Raw genomic sequence first — 17,500 nt, forward strand, 5'->3', positions numbered from 1 at the left:
CAGATGCATAATTATGGTGAGTACATAACTTTTACTTGGTCTAGATTTAGACCAGTAGCTGTAGTCTAAGGAGATTCTGATACCAGTCCTTTTTGCCCTACCTTCTAATACTCAGATTTCTTTCTTTACAAGCCAATGGTTACCTAACAGCCTTGTCCTCATGACCTCTTATTTGACAATGCATCAGCCCATAGAATCTCCCATTTCCAGGAGGAACATCATCTCTGTTATCACACCATATGTCGATGTGTTGGGAAGCAAGACTCTCTTGCTACTAGGTCATGCTAGATTTGCTGGAGGTTTTTTCTGTCTAATATGCCTTCCCCTTTCCGAATTTAGGCCACAGCATGCATTGTGCCATTGTGGTTTACCCTGATTTTTTTTTTAAACTGAGATTTATCTATCTTTTTTTTTTTAAGATGTGCCAAGGATGTTTGTGCTGTCTGTTCTTCATGATGCTGCTCACAGAACCCCTTAATCCTGCCTGTTCCTTGGCATAGGCCAGATGCCATTCCTGATACAATGGTATTTTTGCATTCATTCCCACCATGTGACAAGCTTCTGGCATACTCATTTCCATCTGTACATGCCGGCTCTACTAGCCCTAGGCCTTCTACTCAAGTTTGCTAATGTTACAGTCAGGGCTCCCTTCTTTGTGCTGTGAAATTTCTTTGTTCCTGATCATTTCACCAGATTCCTGTATTCATGTGGTCCTCCAGACTTTCTGGTGATAAGTCCAGCTAAAGCTTTTGAAATGCACTTTACTAACATGCTGTACTTAGTTTCTTTTAGCATTCTATTATATACATATATATGGATTTTATTAGCAGTCCATATTTGTAAAAATAGGCTGTTTTTCTTACATTTTGCTCTTGTTTCTAATTGTAATTATTTTGTGTGTTTTTTTTTTAATAGGCCTCCCGACGCCCTCAGCGAAAGTCATTGTATGAAAGGTGAGTCACAGCAATGACCAGCTCTTTTTGTTTTTGTGTCTATATATCTAAGAGTGGCGGAGGAGTTTAAAAATAGTAATATAAAGGCCAGAGGCTCTTATGGCATTTAAAAAAGTACACACCCCTTAAATGGAAAACCTTTCTTTAAAAACGGTATGTAGGTGTTCTATGGAAATGGATAAAACCTTTGCCCAAGTAAGCCATACTAATATATTTGTATGGTAGGAACTACTTCAGAAAATGTAGTAAATTATTTCAGAATTTTGATTTGTAAATTATTTCAGAATTTTGATTTGTAAAGACCTGTATGTGGTGTACATAACTTTGATGGAATTTTCTACCTTGTTTTTACTTAAATTCAGGGATATTACTAGTAAGAGTAAAGTATATGTTTCAGAGGGCATCAGAACAGATGAATAGTTAGCACACAAAAGTGCCTTACTCTTTGTCAACATGTTTATAGGTTCATAGGTAGGTACTAGGCTATTAGCCCTGGGGCCTATATAAACCTAGCCAAAAAAGGTACCCTGGCTTTCGCCACCCAAGAAAATTATTTTCCTGTGCCCCTGTTGAGCAGAGCCACAGGGGTGATCCCCGGGGTGAATTTCCTATTCCCATCCAATCCTCAAGATTTTTCTTGAAGAGTGCTAATGAGGAGATTTGTTTGATATAGATATGTAGTTTGTTACAGAGTATGGGAAGTCTGTGGGACAGGAATCTATCCCTCCAGCATGTTCTGTTTATTGTGGTGACAAGGTTTAGGTCCCTAGAGCGCGTAGCTCAGAGGGATTGGGATTTGTTTAAGTGGAGCATGTCCAACAGCATGGGTTTGACATAGCTTTGCATATTAGGCAGAGATTGCTTCTGAGTAGGCGATATGTGACTGAGTAAAGCTGGAGTTTTTTGAGACAGTCTGCGTAGGGCATCTGTTTGAGGCCAGTAATCCTCTTTGTGAGGTATTTCTGCAGACTTTCCAGTTGTTGTAGATGTCTTGTGGGTTACATACCAAAAGGGGCATTGGACTCCTGTAATGGGTCTAATGAGTGACGAGTAGAGGGGAACAATAACCTATTTTTTTTTCCTGGATGAGAAACCTTTTGTGATAAGGTTTGCCACGCAGAAGGATTTCCTGACTACTGTGGCAATGTGATTATCAAAAGAGAGACTACTGCCTGCCTGTGTCCCAAGGTCTCTTATCACACTTTCGGTGTTAAGTAGACTACCGCTTATGTGGCAGCTCATGGGTTCAGAGTTTTTACCAAAGGGGATGACTGTGCACTTTTTGGCATTGAGCTTGAGGCCATGGCTTTTGACACCAGGCATCTCTCAGTGAGGCTCTTTTGTAGGATGTCGACATCGTTAGTTTCGATTATGGCTCCTAGTTTGCAGTCATCTGTGAACTTCGTTAGCCAAAGACCTTCTGTGTTAGCCTGTAATTCAGAGAAGTAAATACCAAACAGGAGAGGACCCAGGACTGAACCCTGTCGTACTCTATTTGTCACTGGTCTGAAGTCGGATTTGGAGTCTGCTACTTTCACAGTGTGGGTTCTGTCAGTGAGCCAGTTGGCAACCCATCTTGTGACATAGGGATTTATACCTAGTATAGTGAGTTTATCTATAATTCAGAGTGGCGGATGGTGTCAAAAGCCTTGGCGAGATCTAGATAGACTGTGTGAACCACCTTACCCTCATCTACAGCTTTGGTGACTGTCAGGTTTAGGAGACATGATCTGCCTTTTACAAACCCGAACTGGGTGGGGTTCAGAGTTTGGAGATTACCAGTGTCTGTTTAAAAGTTCCATGATGATACGTTCCATGGCCTTGCAGACTAGGCTTGTTAGGCTAGTGGGGCAGTAGTTCCCGGGGTCCGTGGTGGCTCCCCCTTTGTGGAGTAGGATAATCGTTGCTGTGTGCCATTCAATGGGCACAAAGCCTGAGGCTAGGCTATGATTGAACATAGTGCTTATGTGAGGTGTCAGTTCATTCTGTAGTTCGTGTAGAATGCAGCCTGGGATGTTGTCAGGTCCCATGGATGCTGTGTTCTTGGCTTTGGAGAGTGTGGTTTTTACCTGTGCAGCCATGATTACAGGAACTTTGCATTCTCATTCTTCCAGTATAGAGATGGGCCCTTTAGGGAGTGAGGGGGGGGGGGGTAAATTTAGCACTGAACCTATCTGCCAGGATGTTGGCAATATCAGTCGGTTCTGTATAGTGCTTGTGCTGTAACTCAGAGCAGATCTGAGTGTTACCATTGAGATTTTTGACATAGCTGTAGAATGCATTGTGGTTGTCTTTAGAATCAGTGGCAGTTTTGTTTTTGTAACTAGCTTTGGAAGATTTTATGAGGGATCTCAGCTTCTTACTGAGGCTGACCAGGGAGTTCCAACAATCATGGGATTTTACTCTTTTTTGCAACAGTTTCTTCTGTTGTAGACCTTGTTAATGGCAGTGGGCCACCAGATTGGCTTCCTATTTTTGGAGGATAGCATCTTGGTTCTGTTAGGGATAGCACGATCCATGCACTCGTGTCAGTGCTTATAAAGTGTATTTGTGTAGGATTCAGCAGTCGTACTTCTAGTGTCCATTTGCATGGGTGTCCTGAAGTTTGCCACTTCTGTCTTAAGAAGCGTGAAGTTGGCTTTGGAGAAATTTTTTTCAATGGTTTCCCTAATGGGGTGGGTGCGGGATGTAGATGTCTAGGGTGATTAACTTGTGGTCGGGTCTGACCAATGAGGAATTGACTTCTGGTGTGGAACACCAGTCACCCATGTTGGTAATGACCAGGTCTAGGATATTGCTGTCCCTGGTGGGGGTGTGGATAAGTTGATCCAAGGCGTTGGAATTTATGAATTCCAGAAAACTTTGAGCAAAAGAGTATGTACATGAGTAGTTTTCCCAGTTAATGGTGGGGTAGTTGGAATCGCCCATTATTAGGGTGTTGGGTTGTACCCTAATATTTTCCAGTGTATCAGGAAATGAGGAGTGGGAATCCTGGGGCATGGTGGGGGATCTCTAGCAAGTTATAATTTGGATTGCTGTCTTGCCCAGAGTTAGTTGCACTTTGATAATCTCGGCTGCATTATGCTGAGCAACAAGTCTGGAGGTGTGGATTATCCTTAATGAATATGGGCACCTCCGCCTTTAGTGTTTCGGTCCAGGTTAGGTGGCCGAAAGGTGTGGTATGAATTATAGCCTGGTAATGCAGGGATGCTCTCTGGAGCCTTGAACCAGGTCTCTGTCACTGCACAGATGTCGATGTTCTCCATTTTAAGGAGTGCCTCGAATTAATACATTTTGAGGTTTAGACTTCTAGCATTTAGTAGCATTACCCTCAGCTTTTGCTTGCTTGTACCTGTTACTGTGGTGAATTTGTCATTTGAATCTTGCCTAAAAAAGGGCACTATAACCTGAGCACTCTCAGAAAGTTAGAAATCTCAAGGCTTCTAAGTTAATATTTGAATTTAAGGTTAATTTTTATTCAATAAATGAAAAGGATCTCATTAATGTGGGCTCCAAAAACAGTCTTTTTTTTTTATCATGAAATAAATTTAAAGGGGTGACATTTACTGATTTATCTTACGTTTTTTATGTGTTCTTTATGTTTTACCCTTGGATTTTTTTTTTCTTGGAGTTGCTGCCTTCTGTAACAGAGTGAAATGCAACATCCAGTTTGGGACTGGCACAGAGAGCTAAAGCCCTGAATGTGAGGCAGAGATCCCAGGATTACTTGGCGACTTGCATGCTGGAAGAGGTAGCAGGGAAGGGTGAGAGTGAACAGCGGATGCCAGCTCATTAATAATGGGTAGATTGGCATCAGCCTTCTTCAAGACTGACAACCCTGCACAAACTGAGTGTCCTAGAAAGTGGAGCTTAACTTGTGTTAGAGTGACCTCCAGGCAGTGCGTGCATGCTTTACCAAACATCACATATGCACAAAAGCAGATATATTCTTGATCAAGATGCCATAAGAGAGGTAGGGCATAGAAAACCATGGTAGCTTTTGGATGATAAACTCATAACTGACACTCACCCAAGTAAAACAAATTGGCCAGTGAGGTCATGGGAGGGTTGATGGTCTGTAGGCAGCAGAGAGGAAAAAGGCTGAACTCACGGTACTGTCACTTAAATTGATCTTCAGGTTACTATATTTCAATACTAAATGCAGCACAGATAAGTTACGTCTTGGAAAGGCATATTCTTAACTAGATTAACAAGTAGGTTGCCTTATTTAAAAAGACAAGGGCACATGAGATGATGGATTATAGGAACTGCTTAAGTCTTATTAACAGCAGGTAAAGTAATTAGAGCTATACAGCAGTGCCTTGCTGTGTTGTACTGTGTCTGTTCCATGCACAATAGGATATTGTAAGGATGGAAACCTAAAATAGCACAGGCAGTGAAGTGTTCAGCACTCCAGGGCACTGTGAATAAAAGGGGAGGCAGGAGACAGCTTTAGATGCCTCATTTGGCCTATTTGTAAACACTGTTTCTGTTCTGGGAACATTAATCTTTATAAACTGACATTAAAATGCTGACACCTCTTCAGAATATCCTGAGTTTACATAGTGGAGCATTTTTTTCTCATTGTTTCCAGAACATACTGATGGATGCACAATACTGATAGGTTTACTGCACATCAGCAAGTCAAATGGCATCAGAAGTAGTTGGTCTTGGGATCTAAACCTTGTCTTTCACTTCAATGAAAAGGTTTAGACGAGTAGGTATATCTCGCAGAGAATACCACTGCTCTAGAACAGACACCCAATACACACAAAATAAAGTTCATTTCTGTCCATATTCAAGCACAATTTGGTTCTGAGGCTGGGATACAGAACATTTACCCCAGGACTGCTCCATGGACAGAGGCAGTTCCTAAATGTTTTATCTCACGCATGTGTCCCCTCTGATTATCTATGATATGATTTCAGTTGATTCTCATTAGGGGTAATATATAATTATTGACCATGGGATGGGTAAGGCCAATCTCTAACCAAATGGGTCAGGTTAAATCTAGCACAAAGGCTAGGCTTAAAATAACCTTCAAGGTCATCTGGCTTAGTGTATGCGTATTGATTTGTGTGTTGCAGTCTGTTAGACGATTTTTGTTTGAAATATTTCTTTGTGACTTTGACAGATGGATTTTGTGTGTTAATTTATGTATATATTTTTATCCTTGTTGTTTTAATTCATGTGTGGTATTTAAATTACTATCTTGTAGGGCTTTTTCTTGTATAGATTGAAATACACTTGAACTGTTGTTTCCCAACCTTTTAATTTTTTTGTTTGAATTTTATTTGGTTTGTAAAGTGCTTTGTAATAAAATAGTATAATACATTTGAGCTGCTTTGCTTACCCACAGTGCTTTGATACTTTATGTAACTTAATGCTTGAAGCCATTCATGACATTATTTTATGGGTGTTGACACATAAGAAAGCTGAAAATAAAGCATTCTAAAACTTTTTGTCTTTTTCTTTTTAACAAAAAGTGTCATCGTATGTGGCATAACTAATAAATTCATTTGTAGAAAAGTTGTGATACATGAGTAAAATTTAAACATAATTCCTCTTTCCTTCATTGACAGACTGATATAACATCATAGCTTCCATCCTGTTCATGGCCTTCTGCAGGCATGTTTCCAGACTTTAATACACATAATGGAGTTCTGTATGTGTGACAATGATGCTGAATTTTCTCTATTTCTTTATGTAAAATAGTCCCGTCCCCCCCGGTCTAATGTTTCAAACTTGCTGTAGGATGTGCAAATATTGTTTTTAGGAAGTATTTTACATAAAAATATAAGATTTAAAAAAAAAAAACTGTGCAGATATTTACCTCATTTTTTAGTCCCTTATTCGTAACATTTGTGGTTTGATGGCCATCACTGGGGGTCAAAGTCACTAAATAATGATGTACATTTGAGCTATAGACTTTATTTCCTTCAGAAAATATATACTGACACAAATCCTATTATTCTAGCAACTTTCTAATCTTATAAGAGCAGTATTTAAAATCTGTTGTATTTTTGAGCCTTTGTCCCAACTTTATTTTGGGCTTTATCTAGATTTATTGCACTAAGAGGTTGAGAGGTATGCATACCTCTTAACAGCAGCTGCTGCTGCTCAATCAATCTCTCTCCCTTTGTGTCTTTGTGTGTGTCTCTCTCTCTTTGTCTGTGTGTGTGTGTGTGTGTGTGTGTGTGTGTGTGTGTGTGTGTGTGTCTCTCTCTCTCTCACACACACACACACAGTGTGTGTGTGTGTGTGTGTGTGTGTGTGTGTGTGTGTGTGTGTGTGTGTCTCTCTCTCTCTCACACACACACACTTTTTTTTAATCTTACAATTGCTAAAAAGCAAAAGAGTTGCTTAGCAAGTATGAAATAATGCCTGTCAATCACACTGTCATTTCAATGTATGCGTACACTCGCACACACCTTTCTTTCTTTTCTTCAATTTTACACTCTCTAGAAACCAAAAGCACTGCTTAGCAAATGTAAAATAATGTTGGCCTTTAGCTTTGTTAGTCAGAGTTCCACAGCAGCATAATTTGCTGCCATGAAGTGTCACGCATTTTCAGCAGGCATTGTCTGTACATTAACATGCTGCTGGAGAAAATTTGTCTCCAGTCAGAGTGGTAATGTACAGCTCTTCCACTTCTAATGTCTAGCAGTATTTATATTCCATTATTATTTTGATTCAGATGACATGTGCCTCTAGCCCAGGCCATGGCAGAAAGCTATCTATGGATCAGCCCACCTTCCCAATTAACAGATCAAAGCTAACTAAATGAATAACCAATAATGGGACCTTACGTTTAACATATTTGTTATCTGTCCATGCATCTTTAATACATTGCATTCCATTAGTAGCTGTATTGTAGATGCAAGTATGATACTTTGTTTTTTGTCATTTTCTTTTTTTTGTATTGATACAGGCTTAGTGAGAATACTGTCACTTGAGAAATCTTCAGTGTTTTGTGGGTACTAGTAAAGTAAATGTACATTTATTATGTTGTGGTTTTATCTGTAGCATCTTGTATGTCCAATTTTTGGAAGTTAAGGTATTCATATATGCAGTATATAGTTGACAGTATGCCTTTATGTGCAGTATGGACAATTTGTGACTGCATTTGAAACAGAAATTTTAGTAGTATGTGTACTGCTGTGGAGGGTGAGTTGTCTGGCTGCAGAAAATGTGTGCTCTAATATTTTCATAGGTTCCATCCAAGGGACAAATTACAGCTCTTTGAAAATCAGGAGGGGTGCATCCTTTTTTCAACACCAAAAATGGTGTATAGCAGTCTGTGTGGTAAATGAGTATTTCTCAACACAAGTTTTTTTTTACATTATATTTGATGCAGAACTGTCTAAATCACTTTCAAGAGAATGTACACTAATGAAGATACACTGGATGAGTAATCAAAATAAAATACTTGGGGGGAGCAGTCTTAAGAGTTTTTATTTTAATATTAATTGATAGTGAGGGATTTTGTTTGCCTGTCTGGAATCTTAATGATTAATCATGTGGTTACTAATGTCTGTCACCCCCTCCCCAAACTCTTTCCCCAGCTTTGTAAGCTCTAGTGACCAAGGTCGGGATATGGAAAAAGAGGTAGAGGGCACCCGAGATCCAGAGAAGGACTTGGAGCAGCCAGAAAGGAATCGAAGCATTGACCGGGATTATGATCGTGGCCGAGACAGAGACCGTGGCAGGGACAGAGACCGTGAAAGAGACCGTGACAGAGAAAAAGATCGAGAACGGGATAGAGAAAGAGACAGAGAGGGATCATTTAGAAGTAAGTGATGATCTTTGTTTCCTTTGTGATTTGTTCTTTCTTTTAGACCTGCTTGTTAGTTTCTGTTTACCACTGTGTATTGTCAGACCTCACAAGGTAATAATTCAAAACTGACATTTGCAACTTTGCCAGGCTTCTTGGAGTCGAGGTGTGTGTGTGTGTGTATATATGTGTGTGTGTGTGTGTGTGTGTGTGTGTGTGTGTGTGTGTGTATATATGTGTGTGTGTTCGTGTTCATATGCGCATTGTCAGACCTCAGAAGGTAATACTTCAGAACTGACATTTGCAACTTTGACAGGCTTCTTGGAGTCGAGGTGTGTGTGTCTGTGTTCCTATGCGCACACTTATGTATGTACTACTGTGGCAGCATTGGTTATGTGATTAGAAGTGCGGCTATTAGTAGCAACAGCAGAGATTATGATGGCTGCCATACTGTAGCATACTGTGGTACATAAGGCTGTGGTAATTATACTGAGGAATGATGGCTGACCTATCCTTTAATACAGTCCCACATTGAGCTATGCACAGATTCCCGAGGGCTGGATGCTGCCAGGACTGAACATTCTGTGGAATGTAGAACTATTTACATTACTGTGAAGGCAGACTACTACTGTCCCATCACATCCCAAAGCTTGTGAGGTTATGCATATTATCATAAAGGTTGACTGCAGCCATAATCTAGTATGCTGTGGCAAGTGTGGGACAGTGCACACTAACATGGGGGGGGGTAGCTGCTTGGCACATTACCCTTGCACTTTGTGCTACATGACGTGACATGTATACCTTCACATATTACCAAAGGGTTGACTGCATACCACATGTGACATGTATAAATTCTGATTAATACTGAATCACGGATCACTCAAGATGATTTTATTGGGTCTTCATTGTACAGCCTGCCTAGATTCATATTGGCATTATTCACAAGTTGTATTGTGTTACACTGTATGACAATTTTGAATATGCCTGACTCTGTGGCAATGAGGGATGGACCCCTAACTGTGTGACCCAAGTGACTTAGGTTCCATTTGGCAATGGAGGAGACAGGCAGAGAGGTCAAAGAATGAAGGGATGTTGTCTGCTCCTCTGTCCAGAAAGGATGAGCCATTGGCACACTGGGAGGTGTGATTTATTTTCAGTGGACCCTGGAGAAACCACCAGTTGTGCATGAAAGCAGGAAAGCAGAGATGTGAAGGATGACCAGAGTGGACAGCACATTGCATACCTTCTTCACTTGTATAAGCCAAGAGTGCACAAGAGACATAAGATTTCAGGTAAAAACACAAACCAATCCTGAATGGGTGTCTAAATGATGTCACCCTGACAGGGCCTCGCCCAGCTGACCTTCACCATGGGGATGAGGAAAGTATGGAGTCATTGGCCAGGTGCGAGCTAATAATCTGTAGGCAGGGGAGACTAAAAATATGCAAAAAGAAAAATTTAAGTGGTAAAAAAGAGATATTTAGCATAAAGGAGCAAAGAGTACATGTACCTAAAGAGAAGGAATCAAAACGGACCTATTTTATTCTTGGCTGAAAAAGACAAGACTGTGTTAGATGTCCTTCAAGGATGCATCTGCAGTCCTTACAAATGGGGTTGTCCTGGCCTCAGGCAGCCCTTCGGTCGGCCGGATTCCAAAGTCTGGGTCTGGCCTCGGCTGATGTCGCACTTCACCCGACGTCATAGCTGCAGTTCTGCGGGTATAAAGGCATCAGCCGACGCCATTTTCCTCAGTCTTTCTTGCTGCATGGTGCCCGAAGCAGAAGCTGTTCGCAAGTGCCGGTCGGTCAGAACCAGAGATTACTACTACCGAAGACTTCTAAAAAGCTAAGTACCCCGTTGGGGACTCTTTCTTGCCTCAGCCGATGTCAGAAAAAGTGAATAACTGTTTAACTTGTGGGAAACAAATACCTCATAAAGATTTCCACTCTTACTGCCTACCTTGTTTAGGCCCAGACCACGACGTAGCAGCTTGTCTAGCCTGTGCTTCCTTCAACCGACGAACACTTAGACGTCGGTCAGAGTTTGCAGAGGAGTTTTTCGGCTCCGCTTTTGCTTATATCATGCCGTCTGAGACTCCAACTACACATTTAGCTAAAAAGCGTAAAGAAAAGGACCGACACTTGCGGTCCGCGGTTTCGGCTGAAACCGCGGCTAAGCCAACCGCGAGCGTCTCGGTTTCGGCTGAAGCCGAGTCCGCGGTTCTTCCTTCAGCCGAAAGCATGCTTCCTTCTACCGAGGCCTCTTCCAGCATGGCTGAATCTGCTACTGAAATTCCACCTGCTCCTACAGTTGCCCAGGATTTATCAGATACTATTCCCTTAGATGTATCTACTCCTGCACGTGGAGCTGCTAGGCCCCCCTGCATCCATGTCAATTTAGGCTTTTGCCAGGGCTAAAGCAGCTAAATCTTCAAAGGCCGTGCCTGCTAAAGCCCCCTCTCACAGGCCTAGCTCTAGTACTCAATGCTTAGTCTAGCAGAGGATCTCATTTCTTTGATCAGGGGAACCCAGTCTCACCCTGACAGGGCCTCTCACCCACCTCCAGAGAAGAGGCTTAGAGCAGAGCCCCCTGAGCCAGTTTCTTCAGATTATTCCTCTGATGATTCAGAACAAACAGATCCTCCAGAAGGCCCTTATTCTCCATATGAGGACTCTGATGCAGAGGATTCCATACCTTCTGCCTCTCCTCCTGAGGAATTTTCTTTTGGGGAAACTTTGCATGCTATGAGGGAGCAATTTCAATGGCAGGGCCAGGATTTTTCAGACTCCAGGAAAAGGCTTAGGACCTTTTTACATTTACCACAGCATAGGCCTTTAGCTATTCCACCAGTGCTTACAGTTGTGGATGATGCATTTACTGATGCTTGTACTGCCCCTGACTCTCTGCCTCCGGCCCCTGCTAAGCCCGACAGATACTACAGGGTTCCGGACACACATTTTCATTTGTATAAGGCTCCTATTGCAGATCCAGAAACTATTTCACAGGGCCCAAAAGCTGTAGCAGCTGCCTCTGCCAAAAACCCCCTCCCCTCTGAAAGAGAATCTAGGGCATTGGAGAGATGGGGTAAAAAAGTTTATACTTCTGCTACTCTTTTGGCTAGGGCCTTAAACTGTCAATTCCACATGATTCAGTATCAGGAATTCCTGTTAGATCAGCTCACTAAAAAACTGTCCTCGCCTGAACCGTTAGACCGTAAGTCCCTTCAGGATTTGGTGCATAACACTCAGCAGGTCAGTAATCATTCCTTAAAATGCGGCTATGATGCACTGGAGGCTTCCTTTAGATCAGCTATGACTGGTACAGTGATCAGAAGGCATGCATGGTTAAAAGAGCAATCCTTACCAGACCATGTAAAATCAAAGCTTCTAGATGCTCCTATGGAAAAACACAGTTTGTTTGGTTCCCCTGCACAGCAAGTGTTGAAGAAGGTGGAAGAAAAAGCTAAATCTGTCCAGACAGTCAAGGATTTCTTACAGGTCCAGCCTCCGAGGTTCAGTAGGAACTGGCCTTCCAAGAATTGGTCCTTTCCAGACACCACCAGAGCACAGAGAGGCAGAAATAGACGCCCTAGAGGCAGAGGTCAGTCCAGAGGTGCCTACAGGGGACGTCAGTGGCAGCCTAACAGCCAGAGAACTACTGCCACAGATCCAGCCACTACCACTTCTACAGGACAATCACAGTGACTTGGCTCTGCAACCGCCTACCAGGGAACAACTGGCAGCACCCTTAGGCGGAAAATTAGCCTTATTTTCAGTAAATTGGCATTACATTACAGGAGACAAATGGATTTTACAGACAATAGACAAAGGCTACAGGTTTCACTTCCATACTCTTCCAAGGAAGAGAGGAATGCCAAACCTTCCTCCAAACCAAAGGACAAACGCTCTACAACAAATAGACCACTTACTAAGGATGAGAGCTATAGAAATGGTACCGGTTATGGAACAAGGACAAGGATTTTATTCAAGGCTTTTCCTAGTACCAAGAAAGGAAAACCAATGGAGACCTATCCTCGACCTGTCCGCTCTAAACACATATCTCATTGTTCCAAAATTCAAAATGCTGACCCTACAGCAACTTCTTCCCATGCTGGGCAAGGAGTCTTGGCTGGTGACTCTGGATCTCAAGGAGGCATACCTGCACGTCCCCATACGACCAAATTGCAGAAGATACCTCAGATTTCTTGCAGGATCAGAGCATTATCAATTCTCAGCATTGCCTTTGGCTTATCTACTGCCCAGAGTATTCACGAAATGCCTGGCATCAGTAATTGCTCATTGCAGGCTTCAGGGAATTCAAATTTATCCATACCTGGACGACTGCCTGTTACAAGCGGACAGCAAAGACAAATTAACAAAAGATTTGGAAAAGGTTATTCACCTGCTGCAAGCCCTGGGATACACAGTCAACACAAAAAAGTCAAGGCTGATACCATCCCAAAGGATAACTTTCCTGGGTGCAGAACTGGACACATCAAACCAGATGGCATTCCTCACAGCAGAAAAACAGAAGCAGCTACCACTCTATTTCATGGCATTAACAACACAGAACCAGCTTACAGCAAGGAAAATCCTGCAAGCCCTGGGTTACATGGCATCCTGCATAATAATAATTCCACATGCCAGACTACATATGAGGAAGTTACAATGGTACCTAAGGAATTTATGGTCTCAGCACAAGCACAGCCTAGAGACCCAAATTCCAATAATTCCATGCCTGAAGCAAGAATTCCAGTGGTGGGCCCAGGCCTGTCAATTGAACAAAGGACTACCCTTCCACAGGCCTCACCCAAGCCATACTATAACCACGGACGCCTCAGACCTCGGATGGGGGGCACACATGGTGGACAAGTGTATACAAGGCTTATGGACTCAAGACCAGATGAACCTACACATAAATCAAAAGGAGATGCTGGCAGTAAAACAGGCAATTCAGACATTCAGACCATTTCTTCAACAGGGTCATTTGCTGATAAGGACGGACAACACCACAGTTATGTGGTATATCAACAAACAGGGAGGCACACATTCATATCCTCTATGCCGGATGTCAATGGACCTCTGGAATGTGGCCCTGAGCCTCAACATTCAGCTCCAAGCCATATTCGTGCCAGGAAAAGAAAATATACTAGCAGACATCTTAAGCAGAACCACCACGGATGCCCACGAATGGATGCTGCATCCAGACATCTTCAAAACCCTCACAAGGAAATGGGGACTGCCAGAAATAGACCTGTTCGCATCCCCACACAACCACCAATTGAAAAAATTCTGCACAAGGACATACCACCCACTTGCTTGGAAGGTGGACTCCCTATCCTTCAGTTGGGAAAACCTGACAGCATATGCATTCCCACCTCTTCCTTTGATGCACAAAGTGCTACTGAAGATCAAAGAAGATCACCTGAGGATCATCTTGATAGCTCCAGATTGGCCAAGGCAACATTGGTACCCGCTACTGAGGAGTATGTCCCGGGAACACGCATGGCCTCTACCCTTAATACCTCTACTGCTAACACAGAACAACTTCAAAATCCTGCATCCAAACTTGAAAACTCTACAACTAGCTGCTTGGAACATTACATAAGGAAAAATATCCCAAATTTATCCCAAAGGGTTAGAGACATTATCTTGGAGGCTCGCAGACCCTCAACAAGAAAAACTTATTCAGCAAAATGGAAAAGATATCTCATTTGGAGTGCAACAAAAGGAGTAGATGCATCATTGGCAAACATAGCTAACATCCTGGAATATTTAGCAGAGCTTTTCCACAATGGTCTGTCTTACTCCTCCATTAAGATTCATGCATCAGCAATATCAGCAGAATACAACATGGATCCTCCAGTCTTTTCTCAACCTCTACTCAGACAGTTTCTCAGAGGAATTAAAAATGTAAAACCTCCAAGGAAACCACCATTGCCTACATGGGACTTGAACTTTGTGTTAGAAAAGTTGACACTCCCCCCCTTTTGAACCAGCAGCAACAGCAGAATTACAGTACTTATCTTGGAAGACTGCATTCCTGCTTGCAATCACTTCAGCTAGAAGGGTTTCTGAATTACAGGCATTAATGGCAGTACAGCCCTTCCTTATCTTCCATCAGGATAGAGTGTCCATGAGAACTAATCCTACCTTTATGCCAAAAGTGGTCTCCAGGGTATCTTTAAACCAAGCAATACACCTACCAACATTCTTCCCCAACCCACAGAACAGGGGGGAAAGATTGCTGCATACCTTGGATGTACACAGACAATTGCGCTACTACCTGGACAGAACCAAGAACTATAGAAAAACTGACCAGCTTCTGGTAGCATATGCAACAGGAATGGAAGGAAAAGCAATTTCAAAGCAAACAATCTCAAAATGGATAGGAAAATGCATTAGATTTTGTTACTCTTTTCATGGAAAGGCAACTCCAGAAAACATCAGACCTCATTCCACAAGGGCTACAGCCACTACTACAGCTTTCTTACGAGGAGTGGCTACCAAAGACGTTTTAGAGGCTGCTACTTGGAGCTCCGTGCATACATTTGCCAAGCATTATAATCTGCCTTTATACTCCAGATCCCAAGCAGGTTTTGCCACTGCTGTTTTGCAAGGGATCTTAACTACACCATAAATTCTTAGTGCCTCCTTAGTGCCTCCTCCCCCAGTTTGGCTATGGTATTCTACCCATTTGTAAGGACTGCAGAAGCATCCTTGAAGGACATAGTACAGTTTTGTACCTACCATAAATGTAGATGTCCGAGAGGTATGCATCTGCAGTCAGGATTACCCACCCTCCTTTCCCTCTGTGGTACTCCTAGGGTATTTGCCCATCTTGTAGCTAGCTGGGGGAATCTATTATGGTGTATTTGTTTGTATATATGTATATACATGTTTATTTCTATTTGCTCTCTTTTGTTTGGAATTATTTGCATTTATCCAAATTTAGCCTTCCTAGAGGGCACCTGGCATCTGGTGCAAGAAACACTGAGGAAAATGGCGTCGGCTGATGCCTTTATACCCGCAGAACTGCAGCTATGACGTCGGGTGAAGTGCGACATCAGCCAAGGCCAGACCCAGACTTTGGAATCCGGCCGACCGAAGGGCTGCCTGAGGCCAGGACAACCCCATTTGTAAGGACTGCAGATGCATACCTCTCGGACATCTACATTTATGGTAGGTACAAAACTGTACTTTATCTTATACCTCAAATCATTTCTAAACCAGAGAGACCACAGAAGATGTGTGCATCTGAAAAAGATTTAGGTTTTTATCATTGAAATCTGCAACTGCATGTTGGAGGTTGTACGTATTACATGACCGTTTTCAATCTACATTGTACAAGTAGCATGCATCACTATGTGCATTGGTGTCTTTTGTTTGGAACATACTTACATTGCCTCAAATGCAGGAAAAATAATCAGGTGGCACAGCTACCAGCCTTGAAGTAACATTTTGTATGATTTGTAACAAAGCCAGTCTAGGCAGCCCAAGAGACTGTCTGTTTCAGTAATCCAGTCACAAGGATACAAGCACACAGACTAACACTGGGAAATCCAGTTGTGGTATAAAGTGCTTAATCTGGGTGATATTTCTTGGGTGACAGGAAAAAAGGCCTTTTACAGATGTTGACACTCTAATGCAGTTCGTAAAGGAAGAGGCTAAGGGAGGGATTCAGTCCCTTTAAAAACAGTATTACAGAAAATATCATTTACAAGTGGCGCTATTGTTTTTGTAAATGTTATTGTGCCATCAGTTTGCCAAATATTAAGTTAGTCAGTGTGGTCTGTGGTTAAACTGCAGGCATGAGTTTCCTTATTTACATTGAGGTAATAGCATGGTGCAGCATTCTTAATGATCACCTGTCCAGTGGCAGTCAAAGTACAGGTAAGGTGTTAATTTCTTGGTAGATGCATTAGACACTGTGAATTACAATGGCCATAAAATGGGGACAAAATTGAACTCCCTATGATGAACAAAACATGAAACTTTTACTTAAGTAGGTACCCAAAGCTGCACTATAACGTTTTCCAGTGAAGTTTGATCAAATCCATATGCCAGTCAGTATAGAAGGAATTGTATGTGATCCTTAAGGTCTGATGGTTCTTTGTATTGAGCAGGTCCAAGACTGAACAGATTTTTTTCTTCTGACTTCTCATTGTCATTCGATCATAAATAACCAGGGCTGTTTCCATACAGATTGGAATGGATTGAGGAGACCATGTCATCCTCCAGTTGCTTAACTATGGTCTACTCAGCAGTCTTAACCTAATATGGTAGTTTATTCATACTCCAATCTGTGCATCAGTAGTAGATCTCTTGACTAGAGAGTTCAACAAAGCTTCTTTCAGATATGACTAGTACTCCCCTCCCTCATTCTCAGGAATGTGTGAACAGTTGTGGTGATGTTTTCATGCCAGGGTTAGGCAGCTTACTAGAACACTGTCAGATATGGGTTCAAAACCACAGTATGTAAAATGTACTTTAGAAGTTTATGTTCCTGAAATGGTTTGAAGGATTCCTGTGTCAGCTCTTGAGAGACTCTCTTCAGGGGGATGATTTGCTGTACCAGCAAAAGATTAGGCAGTTTCATCTCTTTTAATTGGAGTCATCCCTTTCTTTACTCTGCAGCTTAGACTGTACCTTCCCTGTACAGTTCATAGTGGTTGAGAAAGTCTGTTCTGATTTCTGCTAGTACAAACCTATCCCCTTACAGAAATTAATATTTCCAGTTGTGCTGCTGCATTCTTCTAGTTCCCCTCAGGCCA

The 17,500-nt window shown here is 42.2% G+C and overlaps 1 protein-coding gene across 3 annotated transcripts in view; it reads left to right on the forward strand.

The window, feature by feature from the left end:
* The window catches only part of NELFE (negative elongation factor complex member E), a 360,551-nt gene that overhangs the window by 111,563 nt on the left and 231,488 nt on the right, over positions 1–17,500 (forward strand). For all 3 annotated transcript variants that reach the window (XM_044083278.1, XM_044083277.1, XM_044083276.1), the window contains exons 6-7: positions 916–953; positions 8,519–8,745. In XM_044083278.1, the coding sequence (XP_043939213.1) occupies positions 916–953; positions 8,519–8,745 (265 nt within the window). The remainder of the gene's footprint in view (positions 1–915; positions 954–8,518; positions 8,746–17,500) is intronic.

This window comes from Protopterus annectens, chromosome 9.part0 (assembly GCF_019279795.1).
Source record: "Protopterus annectens isolate FY-2018-M chromosome 9.part0, PAN1.0, whole genome shotgun sequence".
NCBI classification, from domain to species: Eukaryota; Metazoa; Chordata; order Ceratodontiformes; family Protopteridae; genus Protopterus; species Protopterus annectens.